Source organism: Zeus faber (genome assembly GCF_960531495.2).
Source record: "Zeus faber genome assembly, chromosome: 15".
NCBI classification, from domain to species: Eukaryota; Metazoa; Chordata; class Actinopteri; order Zeiformes; family Zeidae; genus Zeus; species Zeus faber.
The window spans coordinates 9515592-9538211 of record NC_137194.1 but is presented as its reverse complement, the minus strand read 5'-3'; the positions used below and the strand labels follow the sequence as shown (position 1 = coordinate 9538211).

At 43.4% G+C, this 22620-nt stretch overlaps 1 protein-coding gene across 1 annotated transcript in view; it reads right to left on the bottom strand.

Annotated features, from left to right (window-relative positions):
- Positions 1-2765: 2765 nt before the first annotated feature.
- cntn3a.1 (contactin 3a, tandem duplicate 1) overlaps positions 2766-22620 on the bottom strand; it is a gene marked incomplete at both ends in the record, with an annotated part of 105448 nt that continues 85593 nt past the window's right edge. The window contains 11 exons of the mRNA XM_080014578.1: positions 2766-2959; positions 4374-4542; positions 5496-5608; positions 7849-8035; positions 8752-8867; positions 10044-10278; positions 12461-12531; positions 13718-13867; positions 14043-14201; positions 15089-15206; positions 19087-19262. Coding sequence (XP_079870704.1) covers positions 2766-2959; positions 4374-4542; positions 5496-5608; positions 7849-8035; positions 8752-8867; positions 10044-10278; positions 12461-12531; positions 13718-13867; positions 14043-14201; positions 15089-15206; positions 19087-19262 — 1688 coding nt within the window. The remainder of the gene's footprint in view (positions 2960-4373; positions 4543-5495; positions 5609-7848; positions 8036-8751; positions 8868-10043; positions 10279-12460; positions 12532-13717; positions 13868-14042; positions 14202-15088; positions 15207-19086; positions 19263-22620) is intronic.

Here is a 22620-nt window from a genome sequence, read left to right as displayed (position 1 = left end):
CGTCGTTGTGTCTCCATTGAAGAATGCGGTTATTATTCTTTTTTTTAAATCATTAAAAAAAAACTATTTAAGAACTGACGTATCCACTTGTGTGGTGTCGTATCTGCAGCCTCCGCGCAGCCGGTGCACTGTATGTCTTCAAAAAAAAAAAAAATCATTTTAGATTGGAAATGATGTGTAACAGTCTAAAACAACACACTTAAACATAGTTAAACAACATATTAGGTGGTGGATGACATAATAATATCGTTCTTTTAGAACGATATTACTCCTCACTGCAACAAGTTTCGGTCCAACGGTACGACCGGATGTGACGGTACGTTTTTTTTGTTTTGGAACTTGGTTCAAAACCAAGTGAACAAGTCACATAAATACAATAAGGACGTTATTAACATTAACGTTGGATGTCACCATATCCACCATCTCTTGCTATATAAGTGAATTGTGTGTATTTTTTTTTCACCGCACTTTGCAAACACGATATAAAGGCCGTTTTGAATTCTCATTTGTGGAAAATGGCCAATGTCCAGCAGAGCAAACTACTCGGTGTTGGAAAAAAAACGATCTCCCATTTTTTCCTGACAGTTTGCGACGCGAAACTCACAAGCAGTTCTTCCGATGACCACTAGGGGGGGGGGGGATGATGCATATGCAGATTCAGTGTGAAGCGAGCTTCAATCTAAACATGTAATGAATATGGCCGTGTTCTGAAAAAAACAACAACAAAAAACAACAAAAAAAACCCCAACAACACGTGTCTACTGTCATTGATTCACCATAAATATTTCTCTTTGAAACCCAAAGTTTTACGTCTGCCACCTTTTATTTTTCCCGCCAAGTCAAGGAAGAAGGAAAAAAAAAAACGGGAGAAAATGACATTATGTTTATTAAAAGCAGGTCGGTTCATTCAGATTTCCTTAGCGACGCCCCCTCCCCTCCCAACACGGTATTTACTGTAAGCAATGTTAGAAAAACTAAAACCACTGCCACTCCAACTGTATCACAATGCCTATCATGAAAAGGACAAGTAGGAAATAAAAGGCATGTGGTCGTCCGCTGGAGCTGGAGGCCCAAGTTGTTAGCGAAAAAACCCCAAAAAACAACAAAAAAAAACCAAAACAACCCACAGAAGACCTTTCTGATAAATTATCAAAGGAGAGTCCGGCAATAATACAAAATAAATAAATAATACACTACAATGGACAAACAATGTAGGAAAGTAACAGCAACATGGAAAATAATCCTAAAAGATTATTTAAGGCTCATTTGGGACCTGAGGATTCCATACATACAGTGTAGAATGATGCGGCTCACACTGCTCGTCATGGAGGAGAAGGGACGGGGGGCAATGGAAGCCATCTGGGATGTGAATGAACAGAGAACCTCCACCTTTGGTTCTAGTCAGTATCATGCTAATTCCTTCTTTCTTTCTTTCTTTCTTGCTTTTCTTCCACCCCTTTCCTCTCATGCGATGCAGTGGCACATTTAACAAAAAAAAAACAAAAGCGAGAACAGAATCCAGGCAAAAAGGCTCAAAAGGTCCCGAAATGACAGTTTCTGGGATTAGGATTAGTGGTTTCGGAGTCTTAGAGTCTACGGAACGAAAGAAAGAAAGAAAGAAAGAAAGGAAGGAAGGAAGGAAGGAAGGAAGGAAGGGCGGAGATTGAAGCCACACTTTTTTTTTTTTTCCTCTTTTTTTAAATGATGAGGTCGGTCATTTCTGGAACCCCCGCCGACCACTTTAAAATCCCAATCGATTCAGTCCCGACGGAGTGAGCTCTGTAGGTGCTTTGACGTCCCCGCGCCGCCGCGTCGGATCATCCCAAAAGTTACAGCCGCGGGGAAAAAAAAAAAAGCCAACGCTCCGCCCCGGCTCCCCTCGGGGTTCTGAAAAGTTACACATTCGTCGTCGTTGGTCTTTCGATGAGACCCCGTCCCCCCCCCCCGCCCCGCTCCCGGGGGAGACATCCAGGTCCGGGTGGAGACGCCCCCCCCCCCCCCCCCCCCCAAAAAAAACCCCTTTCCGGTCCGTACGATCTCCATTGGTATCAAGGTGGAAGAAGAAGAAGAAGAAGAGGAGGAGGAGGAGGAGGAGGGGGGGGCGGAGGAGGAGGTAATAAAGACAGACTGCAGAGGAGCCGGCGTCCTTTCATGCTGCATAAAAGCAGCGAGAGGGAGAGAGAGAGAGAGAGAGAGAGAGAGAGAGGATAAAAGAGAAAGAGAGAGAGAGCGAGCGAGAGAGCGAGCGAGAGAGCGAGCGAGCGTTCCTTTCACCGTCTGCTCTCCAAAAGGTTGAGGGGATCGAGAAGAGAAAAGCTCTCCTCCACAAAGAAAAGACGAGGGAGGAAGGGAGAGAGAGAGAGAGAGAGATAGAGAGAGAGAGAGAGAGAGAGGGAGATAGAGAGCGGGCGGGCGGGCGGGGTTCTCTTCTTTGTCCTGCTCTCTCTTCTTTACGCAAGTCGCCCGGGCGCCAGGTCATTTCGGCCTTTCTTCCTTCTTCCGTCGTCCCTCTCCGCCGTCTTTTGTCATAGCGCAGTCCGGGCTGTGAGGGCGAGGGCGGCGAGGCTGAGCAGGGGGAAGGCCGAGGGCCGGCGCGCCCCCGCCGCCGCCACCGAACCTGCGGGAGAGAGAGAGAGAGAGAGAGAGAGAGAGAGAGAGAGAGAGAGAGAGAGAGAGAGAGAGCGGACACACACACACACACGATCCTGTATTCTGTGGGGGTGTCATGGCGGAACACGCCTCCGACTCGTCTGGCCCCCGGTCGCTCACGGCGGAGCACGTCCGGATCCCGCTTGCCCGTCGGCACGCAGGCTGAGGTGCGAGCGCGCGCCTTCCCAGACGTCGGCGAGGACCCATCGCTCCAGACTACGCCCGCACCCGTCTCCCCCACGAGCATCTCCTCCCACTTCACTTACTTCCCTGGACGGATGCTCTCCCACTCTACTAGTGCTGCCCGTTCCTGGGGAAGGTTTATCTGGCTGTGATGCATAGTGGGTCTGGAACTATGGCAAAATGTACTTATTGTAGGTTCGCCTTGGACAAGACGTGGCTAATTCAGCGTTCAGAGTACATGAGGAGGAAAAATACTTCATAGAATGCTAATATATACAAACAGCAGTATATATATATTATATATATATATACACACATTATTAATCCCTCAGAGGGTAATAAGCCTCTTTAGTGTCCCCTCCTAATATGTTACGTAGCTAGGAGCAGATCTTGACCGCTGCCTTGCTCAAGGGCATCGGCAGGAGTGTCTAACCCTAACGCGCCCATCTTCAGTGGTGGGGAGGGAAACCGGAGCACCCGGAGGGAACCCACGCAAACACGGGGACAACGCGCAGGCTCCACACGGAGGCACAAGGGTGTGCGACGCCGTCGGATTCAAACCCACAACGGCTTGAGGCGACGGTTGCCTGTCAAGCTTTTCTCCCTTTTGGGGGGAGTTAAGTCTCAGGGACTGCAGTTGATTTCTGTGAGGAATGCGAGTCTTCTGAAGCCCGTTCTGTGATGAAGGGCTATGGAAATACACTTGACTCGACGACAGAATGTGTAATTACACAATTTGACCAGGGGGTGGCGCTCTTATGCCGCGGCCCATTTCAGCACCCAATCAAACTTCACTCTCCAACATTCTGGTGGATACAGCAAACGTCAAACTTTGTGTTTCTGAATGTACATTTATATATATAAAAAAAAAGGAAACAGAGCAACAGCAAAAGAACAAGTTCCTAAATTAATCAAATATTGTTAATATTGTTTTGAGTTCAGCCATTAAAATTGGCATGGATCTACAGAATATTCATTCCCAGCAGCAGATCAACCAAATAGGGTTGGTGGAGGAAAGCCAAATATGATAAGCGTAGATAACTAATGACTTAAGCAGTCAGTAAAATAAGGTTAAGAAGTTGTAGGTAAAGAAATAGCAGCAGCAAAACAGAAAAAACAAAACATTTTTGCTGAACTACATGAGACTGGGCGATGCGGAGGTGTCTATATTGTGATATGAGACTAGATATCGCCTGAGATTTTGGTTATCATAACATCATCATATTGTGATATCGTTAAATGTTGTCTTTGAGGCCGCATTACAGTAAAATAATGCAATTTTCTGAACTTCACAGATTCACTATTCGCTACTTCACTATTGCGTGTTTGAAATCTTACGTGAAAAATATTGCAATATTTGATTTTGGTTATTAGATTTAGTCAAGGTCACACATTTTTTCCCCCCCATAACGTAAAAAATGGGGAGTTTATCGTCTCACGGTAAAAAAAAAAACAAAAAAAGTAAAAAATGACACCAATGCAACACAAACCGCCCACAACCCCCGGTTTCCAAAAAAAACAAAAAAACTGCCCCGACCCACCTGCTGTTCTGGGGATGGTGATCTGGCGGCTGCTGCTGCCCTCGCCGCCCTCGCTGAAGGGCTTGATCTGGATGACGTAGTCTTGGTTGATGGGCAGCGACAGCTCCAGGGAGGTGGTGTTGGTCTCCACCACACTGGGACTCCCGTGCCGGTCCTGGCTGTACGTCACCTACGGAGGAGGAGGAGGAGGAGGAGGAGAGTGTTGGGTTCCCACTGATGCTGAGTGGAAGTAAAATTCCAACTTAAACCCAGCCCCCTTCTACGGACTCTCCCATAGATGGAGCGTCCATATTTCCTTTGCTTGTGACTCATTCAAACGGAGAATAAAAAGTGTGTCGTGGTGTGTCAGGAAAGGGTTTTTGTTTTTCACTCCAAATTGGGCCTCCAAGAAAGACATTTAACATTTTGAGAAATAACATTTTGAGATTTATAAATTATAAAATCTTGACTGTAGGAGGCAACGAATCCATTTTCCGAAATTTCTAAACTTCTTAAATAATAACTTAAATAAATACGTTGAGGAATATATTACATCAAATATGTCTGGAGTGCGAGATGTCACCGTTCGCTAATTTATTGACAAATTTGTGAAGACGATAAATAAAATCAAATAAAATGAAAACAAAGTAAAATAATATTCTGCAACAATTTTAGACTGAGCAAAAGTTTTAACTTGTTTCCTGTTTCTCGTTGACCAAGTACATAGACGGCACTGTCTATTCCCTATTAGGGGACTGAAGCAATTTGGTTTATTTTAACTTGCTGCGGGAGTTTACCTTTTTCATTCAAGAACATTAATAGACGGGCAAAACCGCCCCCTAAATTGATCCTCACGCAACTGTCATGAAATTACAGCAAAATGTAAAGTCCTTGACATGCTCTCCCTCCTCAGGGTTGTTGTTGTTGTTGTTGTGCCGGAGCTCCAGCTCGCTCGCATAAAGTCAGAGAACAAATCGTCTGTCAACCCGTCGAGACCCCCAACTTTAGAATCCACACAACCAACCCGCTCGGCAGGGGGCGCCGGGCGGAAAAGCCTCCTGAGGATTTGGGTTGGACCCCTCCTCAACTCCCACCTCCTCCTCCTCCACAACCTCCTCCTCCTCCTCCTCCGCCTCCTCTCACCTTGTAGCCCGTGACCTCGGACTCGTTCTCCAGGGCGTGGACCTGGTCCCACTTCAGGATCACCTTGGAGTCGGACGTGTTCCACATGATCTTCACCGGGGCTTGGCTGGGGGCTGCAGGAGGGATGGAGAGAGCGAGAGCGAGAGCGAGAGCGAGAGCGAGAGAGAGAGAGCACAACACAGGTGTCCAATCCATACCCGGTACCATCAGAACTAACTCCCCGTGAAGGAGCTTTATTATTACTATAGTTATTGGTGAGCCTCATTATCAGCTCGTCACGGCTCCGTTGGAACGCGAGCGTAGGAGCGGGGACGAGGTGTTGACGAGCGTCAGCGTCGCCGAGAGAGAGAGGAGGGAAAGTTTGCAGACGAGGTGGTGGAGGGCGGGTGTTTACAAAGCAAACCCAACCACCGCTATTTGTTTTCCTGGTTTATTGCTTTATCAGCCTGTTTTTGCACGGCGGCCATGCAGCTTGCACCCTGACTCCGGAATCTCCGGCGCAGCACTTTGAAAGCCAGCAAACGCATTTGTCAGATCCCCGACGCCTCAGCCTCTCAAGCAATATTTCATCACGACATTGTCAGAAATAAATGGACGTAAATGCCAAAATGGTTTTTCAGTCGGATTCAAAAACAGAGCCTCTCAGAAGGTGATCAAAACAGGACCCCTACACTAAAAGCTCCTGTGGCAATTCTTGAATACATACATAAATATGTATATTTTGCGATGGATATTTTTTTGCTTATTGTTTGCCTTCGTTCATATGTAATGAAAGAAAAAATATGCATCAATATTTTTGCTTTCTTGTGTTGATATATAAGCAAAAGTAGAACACACATATACTGTATGTACTACACACACACACATATATATAATTTTTTTAAATGTATGTTTTATACTATATATATTTTATATTATATAAAATATTAATGTTTTTATATATATACTGTATATAAATATATATTTTATATTATATTATGTAAAATATTTATGTTTTTATATATTATACATTTTATAAATTATATATATGTGGCAGACGAGAGGGCGTGGTTAAGCCACATCTGCAACGGACAGGTCTGGCTTGGCTCCGTGGTGGCACAGTTGTACCGGGTCTGCCCAGTCAGCCTCTTTAGCCCTGATGGGTCGGACCCGCCTGGAAGAGTCTTCATACATGTTGTTCTGTCTTGCAGTGGGGAGCTGAGGCATAGAGGCGGAAACGCCTCTGTCTGAGAGTCTGAGAACCAGACTCTGTTCGTTCCCTTTATGTAATGTTCCTGTGTTGCCAGCGAGCCTTTGTGTTGTCCGTATGAATAAAGCTGACATTAAAACCACCAGTAATAACCACTAATATTGTGTAGCTCCACCTCGTGCCGCCAAAACGGCATGAGGTGGAGCCGTGGAAAAAATGGACTCCACAAGACCTCTGAAGGTGTCCTGTGGTATCTGGCACCAGGACGTTAAGCAGCAGATCCTTTAAGTCCTGTAACTTACGAGGTGGGGCCCCCATGGATCAGGTTTGTTGTTCCAATACATCACACAGATGCTGGATCGAATCGGAGCCTAACCCCATCCACATGATGTAGAAGAAAACGTGATTCATCAGACCAGGCCATCTTCTTCCGTTGCTCCATGGTCCAGTTCTGACGCTCACGTGCCCATTGTAAGCGCTTTGGGCGGTGGACAGGGGTCAGCATGGACATTCTGACCAGTCTGCAGCTACACAGCCCCATACGCAGCAAGCTGTGATGCACTGTGTGTTCTGACTCCTTTCTATTATAACAGCATTAACTTTTTCAGCAATTTGTGCTGCAGTAGCTCTTCACACTTTGCTCCCCATGTGCATCAATGAGCCTTGGGCGTCCATGACCCTTGTTCACCGGTTGTCCTTCCTTGGACCACTTTTGGTAGGTACTAACCACTGCATACCAGGAACACACCACAAGACCTTCTATTTTGGAGATGCCTTGACCCAGTCGTCTATCATCAGATCCTTACGCTTGACCATTTTTCCTGCTTTCAAAACATCAACTTCAACAACTGACTGTTCACTTGCTGTTTAATACATCCCGCCCCTTGACAGGTGCCATTGGAACCAGATGAGCAATGTTATTCACTTCACCTTTCAGTGGTTTTAATGTGGCTGATCGGTGTATTTTTCTATATTTATTTATACATTTATTTTACAAATTATTTTAGAAGAAAATCTGATGATTATTATTATTATTATTATTATTATTATTATTATTATTGTTGTTATTATTGTTATTATTTCTCTGCACTGTCCTTGCATGACGACATGCGACAAATCTTCAAATGTTCAACGTTGAATCTCTCGTAATCCCCTCTTTCTTACGGGGTTTCTTGGTGGTGACATTGACGGTGGCGCTGTGCGGTCCGAATCCGGCGCTGTTGTAGGCACGCAGTGAGACGTGGTAGGAGCGGCTGCCCTCCAGCTCCCGGACCAGCACCGAGCTCCGGTTCCCCACCGTGCGGATGACACTGGCCGAGTCCGGCCGCTCCCTCTCAGACCAGTACCGCAGCTAGTCGACAAAAAAACCACATTATACATTATACCCTGAAGCTGGAATATTAATACACCCACACCAAATCCATATCGCAAACAATATGATCATTATTATTGTTATTATGGGTTAGGCGTATAGTTTTACTGTTAGACGTGTGGGTTTCGACTCTCCGGAGGCTTCACCGTGTTTATACAGATCAGATTATGAGAGAATAATATAATAGTGTAGACAGCAGCAGAGGTCAACTGCTGCTTGGGGAAAAACAGACAGATAGATAGACAGAGAGAGAGAGAGAGAAGGATGTAATGACAGACAGAGATAGACAGAGAGATACACAGATAGATAGATAGATAGATAGAGAGAGAGATAGATACTGTAGACGGACAGACAGACAGAGAGAGAGAGAGAGAGAGAGAGAGAGAGAGAGAGAGAGAGAGAGAGAGAGAGAGGAGAGAGAGAGAGAGAGAGAGAGAGAGAGAGAGAGAGAGAGAGAGAGAGAGAGAGAGAGAGAGAGAGAGAGAGAGAGAGAGAGAGAGAGAGAGAGAGAGAGAGAGAGAGAGAGAGATAGATAGATAGATAGATAGATAGATAGATAGATAGATAGATAGATAGATAGATAGATAGATAGATAGATAGATAGACAGACAGAAAGACAGACAGACAGACAGACAGACAGACAGAAAGACAGAAAGATAGACAGACAGATAGATAGACAGACAGATAGATCGGACCTCGTATCCCAGGATGCGTCTGCGGCTTTTGCTCCAGGACAGGGGCTTCCAGGTGACTTCCACCTCCGACGCCGACATGCTCCGGGCCCGCACCCGCCCGGGGGCTCTGCTGGGCTCTGATGGAGACGGAGGAGACACCACCACTGGTTTACACCACCCACAGCGACTCACCACTACTGGGTGCGTGAGAGGGCTCATGCGGTTGTTCGTTTATAGAGTGAACGCATATACAGCAGCAGCCACTCAGAATGGCCACCCCCAGCCGGCTGCCAGATGGATCCATTCATTCCATTCAGATAAGCAGGGACACTATCCTGTCAAGGACCAGCCAGCCATTCTAGGTGGCTGCCTCTGTATAACACAAGAATGAATGAAAGAATGTTCAGATGAACCTTCGACAGTATGTGATAAATGAACAGGTTGGATATTTTCCTAATTAAGTATGTTGACCCTTGACCTCATGCTTTGGGCTTTGTTCATAAATCAGCTGGTATGTGAACAATGGTGCTTTTTTAAAGGCCCTTTTCTCAATAACAAAAGTAAACATTACATTTAGAACGGGTCAATACGGCCTCAAAGGAAATAAATCCGAAAGGAATTAAATCTCCTTTTTTTGAAAAGGAGCTTTAACGTAAAGGAGATTTGACGTAACTCTGCTGCAGCAGAGTTGCAGTTGCTCGACGTCAAGGAATTCAGGTGAACAGTTATAAATGACACCCACTTCGCATTTACATTTTATTCTATTAAATTTGAGTGTGCATAGTACATCATTTTTTTGCACAATTTGATTTGAGATTTATATTTGGCTGTTTTTGTACATTTTGCTATTCCTCATTTTTTATTTTTGTTCGACTGCTAATTATTTTTAATGCAAATTGTCTGTTCAGCAAAGCACCGGTCTTTACCACGACAATATCACTCGAATGAGCCGATCACAATGGGGTTAAAGCAATATTCTGAATATTGCAGGCGTCATGTAAACACTCTACCCCGATTATCTTAATGTTAAGCTGAACTGGAAATCGGTGCAAGCATGCCCCGATGAATTTATGGTGGATCGGAGGATCCAAACTGCGTATATAACTGCACAAATACTGTCAGATAATTGGACGGAAACAAGAACCTTAAAGAGGACATTGAATGCATGCAAACGCACTGAGTAGTGAAATAAATGGATTCTGATTGTGATTCTGAAATGACTGGAGCGGATGAGCGATGAGGCCTGTGTTGAAAAACAGGGACCAGAATCCTTCAAAACGAACCCCTCCTGTCATACAAGCCCTGGCGCGTACCTTCCTCGGCGGAGTAGATGGTCGTCACGGGACCGAACGGGCCTTCCCCCATGTTGTTGTACACCCCGACCTTCACCTGGTACGGGGAGAACGGAGGGATGCTCTCGTTCTTGAAGACGTAGCGGGAGGCGTCGGGGGACGTGACGGCCGCCTGCATCCAGCCCTGAGCGCCGTGCGGGCGGAAGGCCACCACGTAGCCGAACCCCGGGCCGCTCTGCATCTCCTCGGGAACGGGCTGACAGGGGAGGAAAAAAAGATCGGTTTGGTCACAAAGTTTTAACTGGGCTGGGAGGCTGACAGAGGCATTGAGGCATTGAGGCTAAAAATAATAATAATAATAATAATACAATGCGACTAAAATCAACAGAATATAGAGAATTAGAATGAAATTAGATTAGTATAGTGCATCTTGCCTATTGTCCATTTCGGGCTTATTAGGGTATTACCCGATTGTTATTGCTCCGTTTGTTCTTCTGGTTCTTTCTTCTTGCTCTTCTGGTTATTCAGCCTTTTTGAGTCTGCGTTTTTGGATACTCGTCTCGTCGTACTCGTCTGCGTCTTAAGATACTCGAAAACACGCAGAACTTTGCACACTCGGTCGGGGTGTGTCATTTGATATTCTATGGGTCCCGTGCACGGGTGTTGAAAATGGCTCCTTTTGAAAATTAAAAAGAATCAAGCCCACTTTTTTTTTACACAAAAACTCACGAAATTCGGTACACGTATATAAGATCACTTGACTTAATGAAAAAAATTGCCACAATAACCACCACCCAACAGGAAGTCAGCCATATTTATTTAAAGGTGCCATTTTGGTCACTTTTTGGTAATTTTTATGCTTTGTATTTTCGCGAACCCCTCCTAGGCAATTTATCAGATCGAGTGTCTACAAGACACCTTCACGATAATTTTTTTTTTAACAGAATTTGTTTTCGTGACATGATGTGGGCATGGAAAAGCATTGAACTTCATGTTGGAAAAAAGGCACTGTCTACGCGCCTTTTTTTTTTTTTTTCCCCCCACTTTTTAGTCATTTTCATGCTCTGTACCTTCACAAACTCCTCCCTGCCGATTGATGGGCTCCCACTTGCACATGGAGGACCCGGTCATCGCTGCTTGCAGCTTTCATTTTTTAAATTGTTTTTGTTCATTATTTTACAGTCATTGTCAGCAGATTATTGTATTAGCCAATTTTGGTTCATGCTTTTTCGTGCTCAGAGACACCAAAACTAATCGATTGATTCGCGTCCCGGAGTATGATTGTCCGATTTTTCTCCTGCTGCACAGAACAAAATTTAAACCAATAAAACTGAATGGGGAGATACGGACACTCAAACTAAAACCTACCTGAAGAGAGTACACCACCGCGGGGAAGGTGTGGGGGCCCTGGATGTATTCAAATTGAAAATGCATTGGACCAGCATGAAATAAAAGCCGGACACTGGCTTAGCTTCTTCTCTATTGAATGGTCTATTAAATTCAAGGTTGGGCACCAACAGGTATAGGGGATAGAAGGGATGTGAAGCTAAGGTCACATGCCTTGCTATTTGAGCTATTTCTCTAAGCAAACGTCACATTTCCTATAGCAGGGAATCACAAACTCTTTGGCCGGCGCCGGAGTTTGGTACACGTACTAACCTCCATGGAGTTGGCACCCCAAGTGATTAGAATTTGAATAAAATCATTGCCATCCATGCTGCGTTTGTGCTGATTTGTGCCGTAAAAATTACAATTTGTGCCGCTATGGTTTTTGATATACCTGACATTATATCAATGAGCTGTTATGTAACTTTTCACCCCACCACCGTCCATATCACTCGGTGACCAAACAAAGTAAAAAAAAAGATGCAACCCCGCCATTGCAGTGGGGTGCCAAGTGAGGACTTTCAAGACCGTTCACAATCTAAATTTTTACTTTGTCGTACAACAAAAACAAAGCACATTTGTGACGCAGCACAGATTTTAGGTACTTTTGGTGCCGTTTGACTTCTTTTTGTTTTCATGTCATTTGTCACAGAATTAGGATTAGGTGTAGTTTTTAATGTTAACCTTAGGGTTTGAAACAAATATAAATAATTGCGTAAATATTACAAAATTTATGTAATAATTAGTTTTTGCTCTGTATGATATCAACCTTGTTTTAAGAAAAATATTTTTTATTGCCTATTTTACCCACAATCCTTATTAGAATATGAATATGCTTTTACTCTTTTCATGAAATTTTCCTAAATGGACCAACATTGAAGAGTTAATGATGGCTACTAACATTTTATTTGTAATAATAACAAATTCATTTTGATTTAAATTGATAACATTGACTGGATTAATCTTTCCAAATTACAAATTAATAATAATAAGTAATGTTGAGTGTGTTGTCTAAAGGTAATAAAGTAAAGTAGGTAAATGCAGGTTTTTACCTCCCACGTGATGACAAGCTCTGAGCGACCTCCTCCCCCGCCGTTCACTCTTGCTGGAGTGACCCTGGGAGCTGCAACCGCAGAGGGATTGTTTTACATCATTTATCATCACCAGCACCGCAACCGGAACACTAGGATCAGGTGGCGAAATTCAATACTTTTACAGTACCAAACAAATTTGAAAGACGCTACGGGGCATCAAAGAAATTATGTTGCATGCAATGCCAAATGTCCATATACAGAAGGTATATTATGTCTTCGGTGTCATTGAGCCAGGTAGGTAAATACTTCGATTATTTATATACTTAAATTTCTCTACATGCTCTGTAGAGACATTTCCATTTTAAAGCCATTAACCGAACATACCGTATCTCCTCAAATAGTGACCGGGAGCTTTATTTACCTCAACTGCAGAGGGAACCAGGCCTTTATTGGAAGCAGGCTTAAATTAGAGGTAGGCTTTTATATCTAATTCCCTCGGTTTAATAAGTATTATTTGACCATATTTTAGTATGAATTTTGAATCAAACCTCCTTCTGGGTGCCATGCTATGAAAACACACGCATGGTGAAAAATAAGAGAGCTGGTATCTGCCCTAAAAGTCGCACTTGTGGTGGTAGACGACGGGAGAATTAAAGTTTTCCGAGTTCACCTTGAACGCACCACTTCCTGCTTGGAGTGCTGGGGAGCAAGTGCGCTCAGAGCGGGGCATTTGTTCCGAGCAGCGATCTGCGATGTGCTATGCGGCAGTTGGAAATGGAGTTAATTAAATGCATCTACAATAAAAACACACTGTTTTTATATGGTGTGTTTGGGAGCGGAGCACCGCAGCGGAGCAGCGCCGCAGCTCTGATCAGTTTTTCCCTCTGTCTTTATTTGAGGCAGGCTTGTATTTGTTTGTGTAGACCACGCCCCCGGCATTTATTAGAGACCCAGTTTTTAATGGACTCCTGGTTATATTTGAGGAAATCTGGTACATCATCGTCAACAGCATTTTTGCTGGGAAAGGCGGACCCCGCCTGCCACCAACAATGTATAACAGCATAATAGAGCACATGCACAAGGCAAAATACATTGAATGGATGTGTCTTGTCAAGTCCCAGCTGAATAAATATAGGATACATATACAAAATGTTCATTTTCTTTTAACAAAATAATCTAGCAGATTACCACTTTAAATTTAGATTATTTAATATTAATATCAGAGTTATGTCAGAGTTATGAATGAAACAGCTTCGGTGACTCTGGTCCACGTACGCATCTCCTTGGTCCGGGCCTTCCTGGAGGACTTGCTGGGCTCCCCGGTGCCGATGGCGTTGGTGGCCAGGACCCGGAACTCATACTCCACCCAGGGGCTCAGGTCCATGACGGTGGCCGACAGATGCTTCCCCGCCAGCACCTCGGGAACTGAAAAACGGCGAAAATAAAAACGCAGAAGTAACCTCTCAACAAAATATAAATTGATATATATATATATATATATATATATTTATTTATTTATTTTTTCCCATCACCAACAACAACTCAAGCTCTCCTCCACATGTAGGCCAGAGAAAGTAATACATTACAAAGAAGAAAATACCTGTGGTCACAGCTTGCCACCCCAGGGAGAAGGGCGTTCGGGCCTGGATGGTGTGGCTCAGCACAGGGCTGTGGTTGTCCAGCCCCGGACCCCAGGACAGCGAGGCAGTGGTTTCTGTCATCTCGGTCACTTGGAACTCAACCGGGGGGCCCGGTGGACCTGCATGGACCATTAGTCACGGTTAAATCCGCAGAGGAGGACGCGTAGATTAATGGCGACAAGAAGGGGGGAGTGAGGGGAAGGCAGGGAAGGGGAGGGAGGGAGACGGAGACGGGAGTGGGAGGATAATTATTCATGCTTACAGTTGATGTAATTGAAAGATTAGGGAGGTAATATCTCAGGGAGGCAACAGCTGCTTGCAATTTTTGAAGCTACTTTGTCACATTAAAATGCAATTTATTCCTCCTCCTGCCACTTTAACAGAGGAGAAAGAAAAAACTGAAATGCTCCAACTTTTGTGGTGCACTTAAGTGACTCGTATCGGATAAAAATTTAAAAAAATTCCTTTTTGAAATCCACTATTAGCTAAGCAATGAACCACTAGGGCGGCCTATAATAATAATAATAATAATAATAATAATAATAATAATAATAACAACAACATTTATTTCTTTATCGTCATTCATACACTACATGCATCTCAAAATGCTTTACATTAATAAAAGGCAAACAAATACAAAAAAAAAATTATAATAATAAATTGTTATACATTTTTCAAAAGTGAATATTATACTCAATTACACTTTTGGGTCATCGATTTAGACGTCGCAGAATCGTGAAGGAACAAGATTGTTGTTTTAAATTATTATGTCTGTACAGTTAATCTTGCATACTTAATCTTGAATAAATCTTGAATTACTCCAAGCTATTTTCAAATCATTCTCAGAGTAATCCTCACAATAGTTTAGGGTCTTTAATGAAACTACGAGTGGGCTACGTGGGTACTGCAAGCGGGCTGCAAAAACATTGGGAAACGTAAAGATATAATAATTATTAATAATTATTATAATTTTGAGCATGTGGAGAACAGGGGATGTTGATGTTACCTCGGACCACGACGTCGGTCGCTATGGAGACGCTGTCCACCTTGGTCTGGACGGCGCAGGTATATTTGCCCGCATGACTCAGCTGAATGTTCCGGATCATGATGTCACCTGAAGAGCGCTGGCAACACCGAAATTGACGGGGAAAACGCGCACGCACGCACGCACAGACACACACACACACACAAACGGCAATGTAATAATTCCAAAATGGGTTGGTAAAAAAAAAATTATAATAATAATATTTGTGTTCTAAGTTTGTCACACCTCAGAATAAATGTGTTATTAACCACCCAGGCTAATCTGAATGATTAAAAAAAATCACAAACTATAAAAAATGAGGCTACAAAATCGTGGGAAAAAAAAGTCAGTTCCCCCTGTTCTGAGACGCTGGGGGCGTGTCCTCTGAAGACGCTGAAACCACGCCCAATCACATTAACCGTGAAATAATATCTAATCGTTTACATTGGAGTCACTTCCATGTTTAAATGTTGTGCTGAACTCCTCCATCGTCCTGTGTGTGTAGTTGTTCAACCTCAAAACGCGCTGTCTGGCTGCGGGACTCCCCGCTCTCCGGTGCCCCCTGCTGGCTCCTCCGCAGGCCAGGTCAGGGCTCCACGGCCTGCTAGCATGCAGCTAATGCTAACGTAACCGCACCCCGCACGGTCAAACCGACGGGACGGTTCTTTTTTTGTTCCGGGGGTCCAGAACATTATCACCACTGATGCTCCGTTTCCGACGTTCCCACCTGGTGTTTATACCGTGTTCGGGGAGGGGACATGCCGAGTGCGACCGCTCTACGTCACCGGGGTACGATAAAGCCCCGCCCAAAAAATCCGGACCACGAAAATGGTGAGAAACAGTTTAATGCTCTAACTCCACAATTCAGCACGACATGGCTCAGTCATCTCACATGTTTTCAACAACAATGTTTTCTATCATGTATAATGTCTTTCGAAACAAATAACTGAATTCACTGTACAGGGACTTTAAATAAAAGTGCTCGAAATACGAGTGCAATGTCACGGCGATGTCTTCCGTCGTTCCTTGTATGAAAAAATGGGAGGTTGCGTCTTGGGTCCTTGGATCTGTTCCAAGGACTCAACAACTAAGCGAGCGGAGGTTGTCGTGACGGATTGTGAAGATGTGTCTTGGCGGCGAATTAAAAAGCCTTCCTTTCTTCCTTTCTTCCTTTCTTTCTTTTACATCGCCATTCCTTGCATTCCACCCCGTTCCATTTAGTCTGCAGACGTCCGCTCCATTCAAAGATGAGTGTATTATTAGGTGTGAACTGTAAAGTTTCAGCTGTTTAGAGTTGCTCAGCTTTCCAACTAAGGTTTTCGCAAATTCTCAAGTTTTGACAAATTGGGGGCATGGTCTCGCACAATGTGGGCGTGGTAAAAAACCGAACGCCGTGCGTTGGCGTCATCATGGCAACTGGTGATTTGTGAGGGTGAATCTGTGATTAGTGAAGCCCATTCGCACCGGTTCTCGCGAATCAGTGAATTTTAACTGGGTAGCGCCATGGAAACATGAAAAAGCCCAAAAACACCAGAGAATACCGTAAATACCGGAATGTCTGACTCAAGGCCAGCGGAGCTGAAACTCAAACTTACTGTACTGTACCTTTTCTTCTTTTATTTTTGATTATTTCCTGGAAACTGGCACTTGGCGAAGACATTTTTTAGACGCTTCTACATGATCACCAAAGATATTGAACATCTGTGCCGATCAATTTCTTTTCATTACTTTGAGTGATTGTTTTTAATTTCTGAACATGTTCCTTGAGCTAGAGGCTTCCTTTTTTCCCCAAATACAATTTCACTGTGATAAAGACTTTTTTTTTTTTTTTTTTTTAAACAATTGAAAATCGATTGAACTGGCGGATAGTGGACGGGTGTTGTGGTAGTTTCCTCCGGGCGGGTGGAGATAAACTGATAACAGAGTCATGTCAGTCAGTCTTTACTTCCCTCTCTGAAGTAACAGAGAGTCACCAAAAGCAGTGAGCCAGTAAAATATAATACGATATAATATAATACAATACAATATAATATAATATAATATAATATAATATAATTCAGCTTCTTATTTAGAACCACACAGATTTATCAAATAATAAAAAAACAGAATAAAACACCTCTTCCATGTGGACGCTACATGCTACAAAACCTGTAGCATCATCTACAATAGCAGCATGATCATAGAGCAAACCAATCCATCCATCCATCTATGCATCTATCCATCCACTCACCTCACCCACCCATCCATTCAGCCATCCAATCATGCATCCATTCAGCTACCCTACCACCCATCCAATCACAAATCCATCCATCCACCCATGTATCCATCCATGCATCCATCATCCATCCATCCATCTACCCACCGTCCATCCAATAATCCACGCATCAATCCATATGTGCATCCACCCATCCATCCATCCATCAATCCATCCACACATCAGTTCATCCGCTACCGATTTAATCATCCATTCGTCCATCCACTCGCCTACCCACCCAACCATCTATCAACCCATTAATCCATCTGTCCATCCACCCACATATCCATCTGCACATCCATCCATCCATCCATCCATTATCATTCCCATTCAGAAGTGGACATTCAGATATAGACCCCTGGACCCCCAACCCAGTTTTGGGTGGGGACCGACCGGTGGAGCGCCACTGATCGACAGTGCCGGTCTCTTTGCCACCAGCATCAGACGCAGGTGACTGTTTCTCCCAAACAGTCCATTTAATCAGCGCCGCTCGAGGCTTTCTGTGCAAGCTGCATTATTAATTCGACATTAATTTTAAAGCTGTAACCCCCCCACCCCAAAAAAAAGACAACAACAGCAACAACCGAACAAGATCCCCGCCAGAGCGGAATCAGTCAAAAGCGCTTGTTTACCCAATCAACGGGACTCAAATATCGCAACACAGTCACTGTCGAGAGAGAATCAGTGGAATTAACACGCTCTGGGCCAGGGAAAGCAGCCGCCTTGTCGCTTCAACGTCTGAGCCGTCAGAGCCAATGATTCACGGCTACAGCGCGTTACAATTAAGCCCTAATCTGTTTGAAAACGCTCCCCGCTCCATCATCCCAGACGTTTACACAGAAAACCAGATCACACACACACACACACACACACACACACACACACACACACACACACACACACACACACACACACACACACACACACACACACACACACACACACACACACACACACACAAACACACAAACAAACAAAATACTCCCACTGCACCATGTTTCAGCCTTCAGCCATGATGGAGAAATAAAAGAGTTTGATGTCCGACGCGTCGGCGCCATGTGGATTACACGCGCTTCTCAAATGAACCGTGGAGGGAAACACAAGTTATTTCGGTTTTTCCGTTTTTTCGCCGCCGCTCATGATGACAATGAACGGGGGAGTGGAGCGGATGCGATAAAGAAACCCCGGACCTTATAATTGGTTTTCCCTAATTAAAAGAGAAATGTATTCGGAGCTAGATGATCAAACGCAACGCATGGCTGAGCCCGGATTCCTCGGGTGCCGCTTTTTTGTCAATAGGGAGCCGTTATCAAAAAGCGGAACAGGCAAACACACAAATGAATGGATTTGATATGATTCATAATGAACACGGATTTTAATATTCTTGCTTCCTGAGAGAAACAGACACGCTGGAATGAATGGTAAATATGTTCATCATTATCTTAATGGCTCTCATTTAAGTGCGTTCATGAAAATGTCACTTTAGGTAAGATTTTTCATGGTCACAGAGAGAGAAGAAGGGGATGGGCTGGGATGGTGTGTTTTTTTTTTGACGGCAATTATTTCCTGCGGCTGATGAATAGGCCGAAACTCCGGCGAGACGGATGAGCGCAGGCAAAACCAAACAAAACAAAAACAAAAAAAAAACGAAAACAAAAACAAATACAAAACCCCCCCAAAAAACGGCTACCACAGACGACCCAAAATAGCACGAGCGAGCGCTTACGGTGCCGACTTTCTCGAAGTAGCCGCCGTGCGCGCCGAAGGCGATGAGCTGCTCGTTGAAGAACCAGGTGAACTTGAGCTCCAGTGTTGCATCATGGGAAACCTGGCAGGGCAGGACGATGCTCTCCCCGACCGTCACGTCCAGGTGCCCCGCCGGGCTGGTGATGGAGGTCGGCTCTAGAGGAAAACACACGGGTCGGGGAGGAGGACTAAGAGTCTTCACTGAATACACCATGTTATATGAATGAAAGTTTAAAAGTACCATGCTGGTATTTCAACTGAAGGAAAAGTACTTAGCTGTAAAATGCACTGAAAGTAATGAAAGGAAAAGTACTCGTCATATCCTGTGCCCCGATATGACAAGTCTATGAAAATAAAGAATAGGAAAAAAAGTGCGACTGTACCTTTTATCCTCGTTGCTATTTACCAAAAAATAGTATAGGTGGTGCCAGTTATTTATAAATATATACAAATATGAATATATATATATATCTGGAATTTTCAAAAAATTAAAATGTTGTTGAGTAAAAAGTACAGATATTTGCTTTAAAATGAAGTGGAGAAAAAGACGAAAGTCTCCAAAACTGAATACTAAGGTAAGTACAGACACTAACAATGTCAATAGATGGATAGACAGATAGAATACATACATACTTTTTTAGTACTTGTACTTTTTTACTTTCCACCACTTTATAAATTGGTGAATTGGTAAACTGTTTTTCTTTTGGGCATTTTTAAATTCAAATTTTAGTTATTATTGTATTAAATTGTATTCCTACTATGATTATCATAATAATATTTATAATAATAACATTATTATTATTATCATCATTACATTTTTATATTTGAATTATATCTAGTTTATGTATTATATATGTATACCCACACGCACGCACACACGCGCACACGCACACGCACACACACACACACACACACACACACACACACACACATTTCATGCTGCTCTTTTAATGCCAATTGTCTGTAGACAAACGCTCCAATCCTCACCGCGACAAATTCCATCCAGATTCTGATGTGGAACGTGTAAAGTACTGTAGACCTAAAAGATAAAGGTCTATGCTTGTTTACCTGCGGCGCGCTGGACACTGGAGGAGCAGCCGGTTGTAACAGTGCTTGGCAGCCGATTCCCAAAAAGGGAGGGGAGATGTAAACTTTGTGCTGTAAACTGTTCCATTCACTACCAGACCTTATTTTTCTCTCAGGATTGTATGGAAATCACAAATTGGCCCCTTGGCCACAACGTGGCAAACTGCATAGCAGCATTTTCTGGTTTAAACCACTGGTACCAACTCTTTATATATATATTTAAAGCATATTGATGTATGTGTAATGTAATTATGTATAGAAATGACATATACGTCATATATACTGTATTTTCATTGTTCATATCCACTGCTTTTGTCATGATTTTGCCCTGTGTTTGTTATAAATCTATTGTTTCTTGTTGTTATCCCCCTCTCCCTAGTTTATATAGTTTTGTGTTGCTTGTGTCCTGTCTCTGTCTCTCTCTTTCCTCCGGGTCCTCTGTTCCCTTGGTTGTCCTGCAGATGTTCTCAGTGTCCCCCCCGGCTGTGTGTCGTCTTGTCATTACCCCAGCGTATTTAGTTTGTCCTCCACACATGCAAAATGTACTCCTTTTACACTCGCTGACTGTCAATAGGAGTTTTATTTATTTTTTTAATCGCGAACGGCTGCAAAGTTTGCTACCGGGGTACGAATGAAGTACTCAATCCAATCTGATCTAATCCAAACTATTGCTACAGTCGTCCTTCATATTATTGGAGGTTTTATTGTTTTGATGTATTGCAGAAAATATAAAACAAGATAAGATAAGACAGGGGGGGCTGTGCCCAAAATCCCAAACGAATACATGAATGTGACATGCTGCTGCTCCTCTTCCTCGAGATGGACAGTGACTATGACACATCTGAAAACGTACGTGTGGCGGGGGGACGGTGTGGTTTGAGCAGCCACACCTGACCTGGATCTGCGTGATTGGGATCAGAGTGGCTGCATACCCGTTGCTCGGTGGCTGGTCTAACAAGCAGCAGGTAAAACCCCCGTCCCCACACACACTCAGGACTGGAGCCCGTGTCATGACATATGTCGATATGCTCCTGGGCTAATTCCAGCTGGCCCACTCTCTACGATAAACTGGTGTTTACAACCCCCCGTCTTCTGTGTCTCTGTGCCGGAGGTCCCTGAAAGGCCACTCGGGGGGGCGGCTGGTAGACGAAACTGTAGCTGAATCATTGGGAGTTACCCAGTTATTTCTTTTTCAGCGTCAGAACTCAAAGTTTCCCTCGGCCTGAATGTGGATCTTGGATTTGTATCAATGTCAAACGGCGGCGGCACCTCGGCTGGTATTGACTCCATCGAGAAGGTGGCAGGGGGTGAATTTCATGAATACATATCTCCCAACATGAGCTATACTATACATACGGTATGAGTGAAAGGGCCAGTGTTACATGCCATAGGGTAGGAAAGGACTGGATGTAAGTTTCTATACAAACCAATTTGCAATTCAAAGCTGCTGAGGAGGCGTTCTAATAGAACTGCTGTTGACTCTGCTCGGAGGAATTCGATGTGAGTCAAATCTTAAACAAACCCCCCTCCCCCAAAAATGAATTAAACATTAAGATGAGTCTAAAGGCCACGATTCACGCTTCCCTGCAGCCAATCAAAATTACACTGCATCTCAGGTGAAACAGCAAAAAAAGACTACCTACTGTGCAACTCGACCGCACTCTGTCAAATCCAATTCAGTGAATTATAATTAATAATACTAGTGTACCTAAAATAAAGCAGGACGTAGTCGGTTGTATCTGGCAGCTCTTCTGATGTAATTTCGCTGGGTGATTTAAATTTTTCGCCGCCCCCGCCCCCAAAAAAAACAAAAAACACATGGAAAGCGTTTAAATCAAAACTAATTCTCCTCGTTTGAAAAAAAGAAAAACAAAACAGAGCCAAGTGGGTGGTATGAAAACTCAGGCAGTTATTTTTGGTTTTTGGCTTTAGGAAATGGAATTAGAGATAATAATTAATAGATAATATTAATAGATTATTAGAAAGATATATTTAACAATTATATTTAACAGATATTTTACAATTATAACAAGTATTAATAACAATGCTGTCACTTTATTACATATTTCAATGCTACTTTGCTCATATTTGATATCCTATATATCTGCACTTTACTGAAAAATTTTATATTTGTGAGCAGTTTATTATTACTTTATTACTTATTACTAATTTTATCTTACTTTTTTGAGCTGTTTATTACTTTTTTATTTTTACGGATGTACTGTATATAGTGCATTTAGTGCTTATCTTCTTCTCATTCTGTACTGCTGCAATTCCTGCATTTCACCTAAAGGGATCAATAAAAAGTTATTTTATCTTATCATCTTCAATCTCATCTTCAATCTCATCTCATCTCATCTTATCTTATCTTATTTATCCTTTCCCAGGGGTCACAGTCAAGATCTGGGTCAACAGACATGTGATCAAG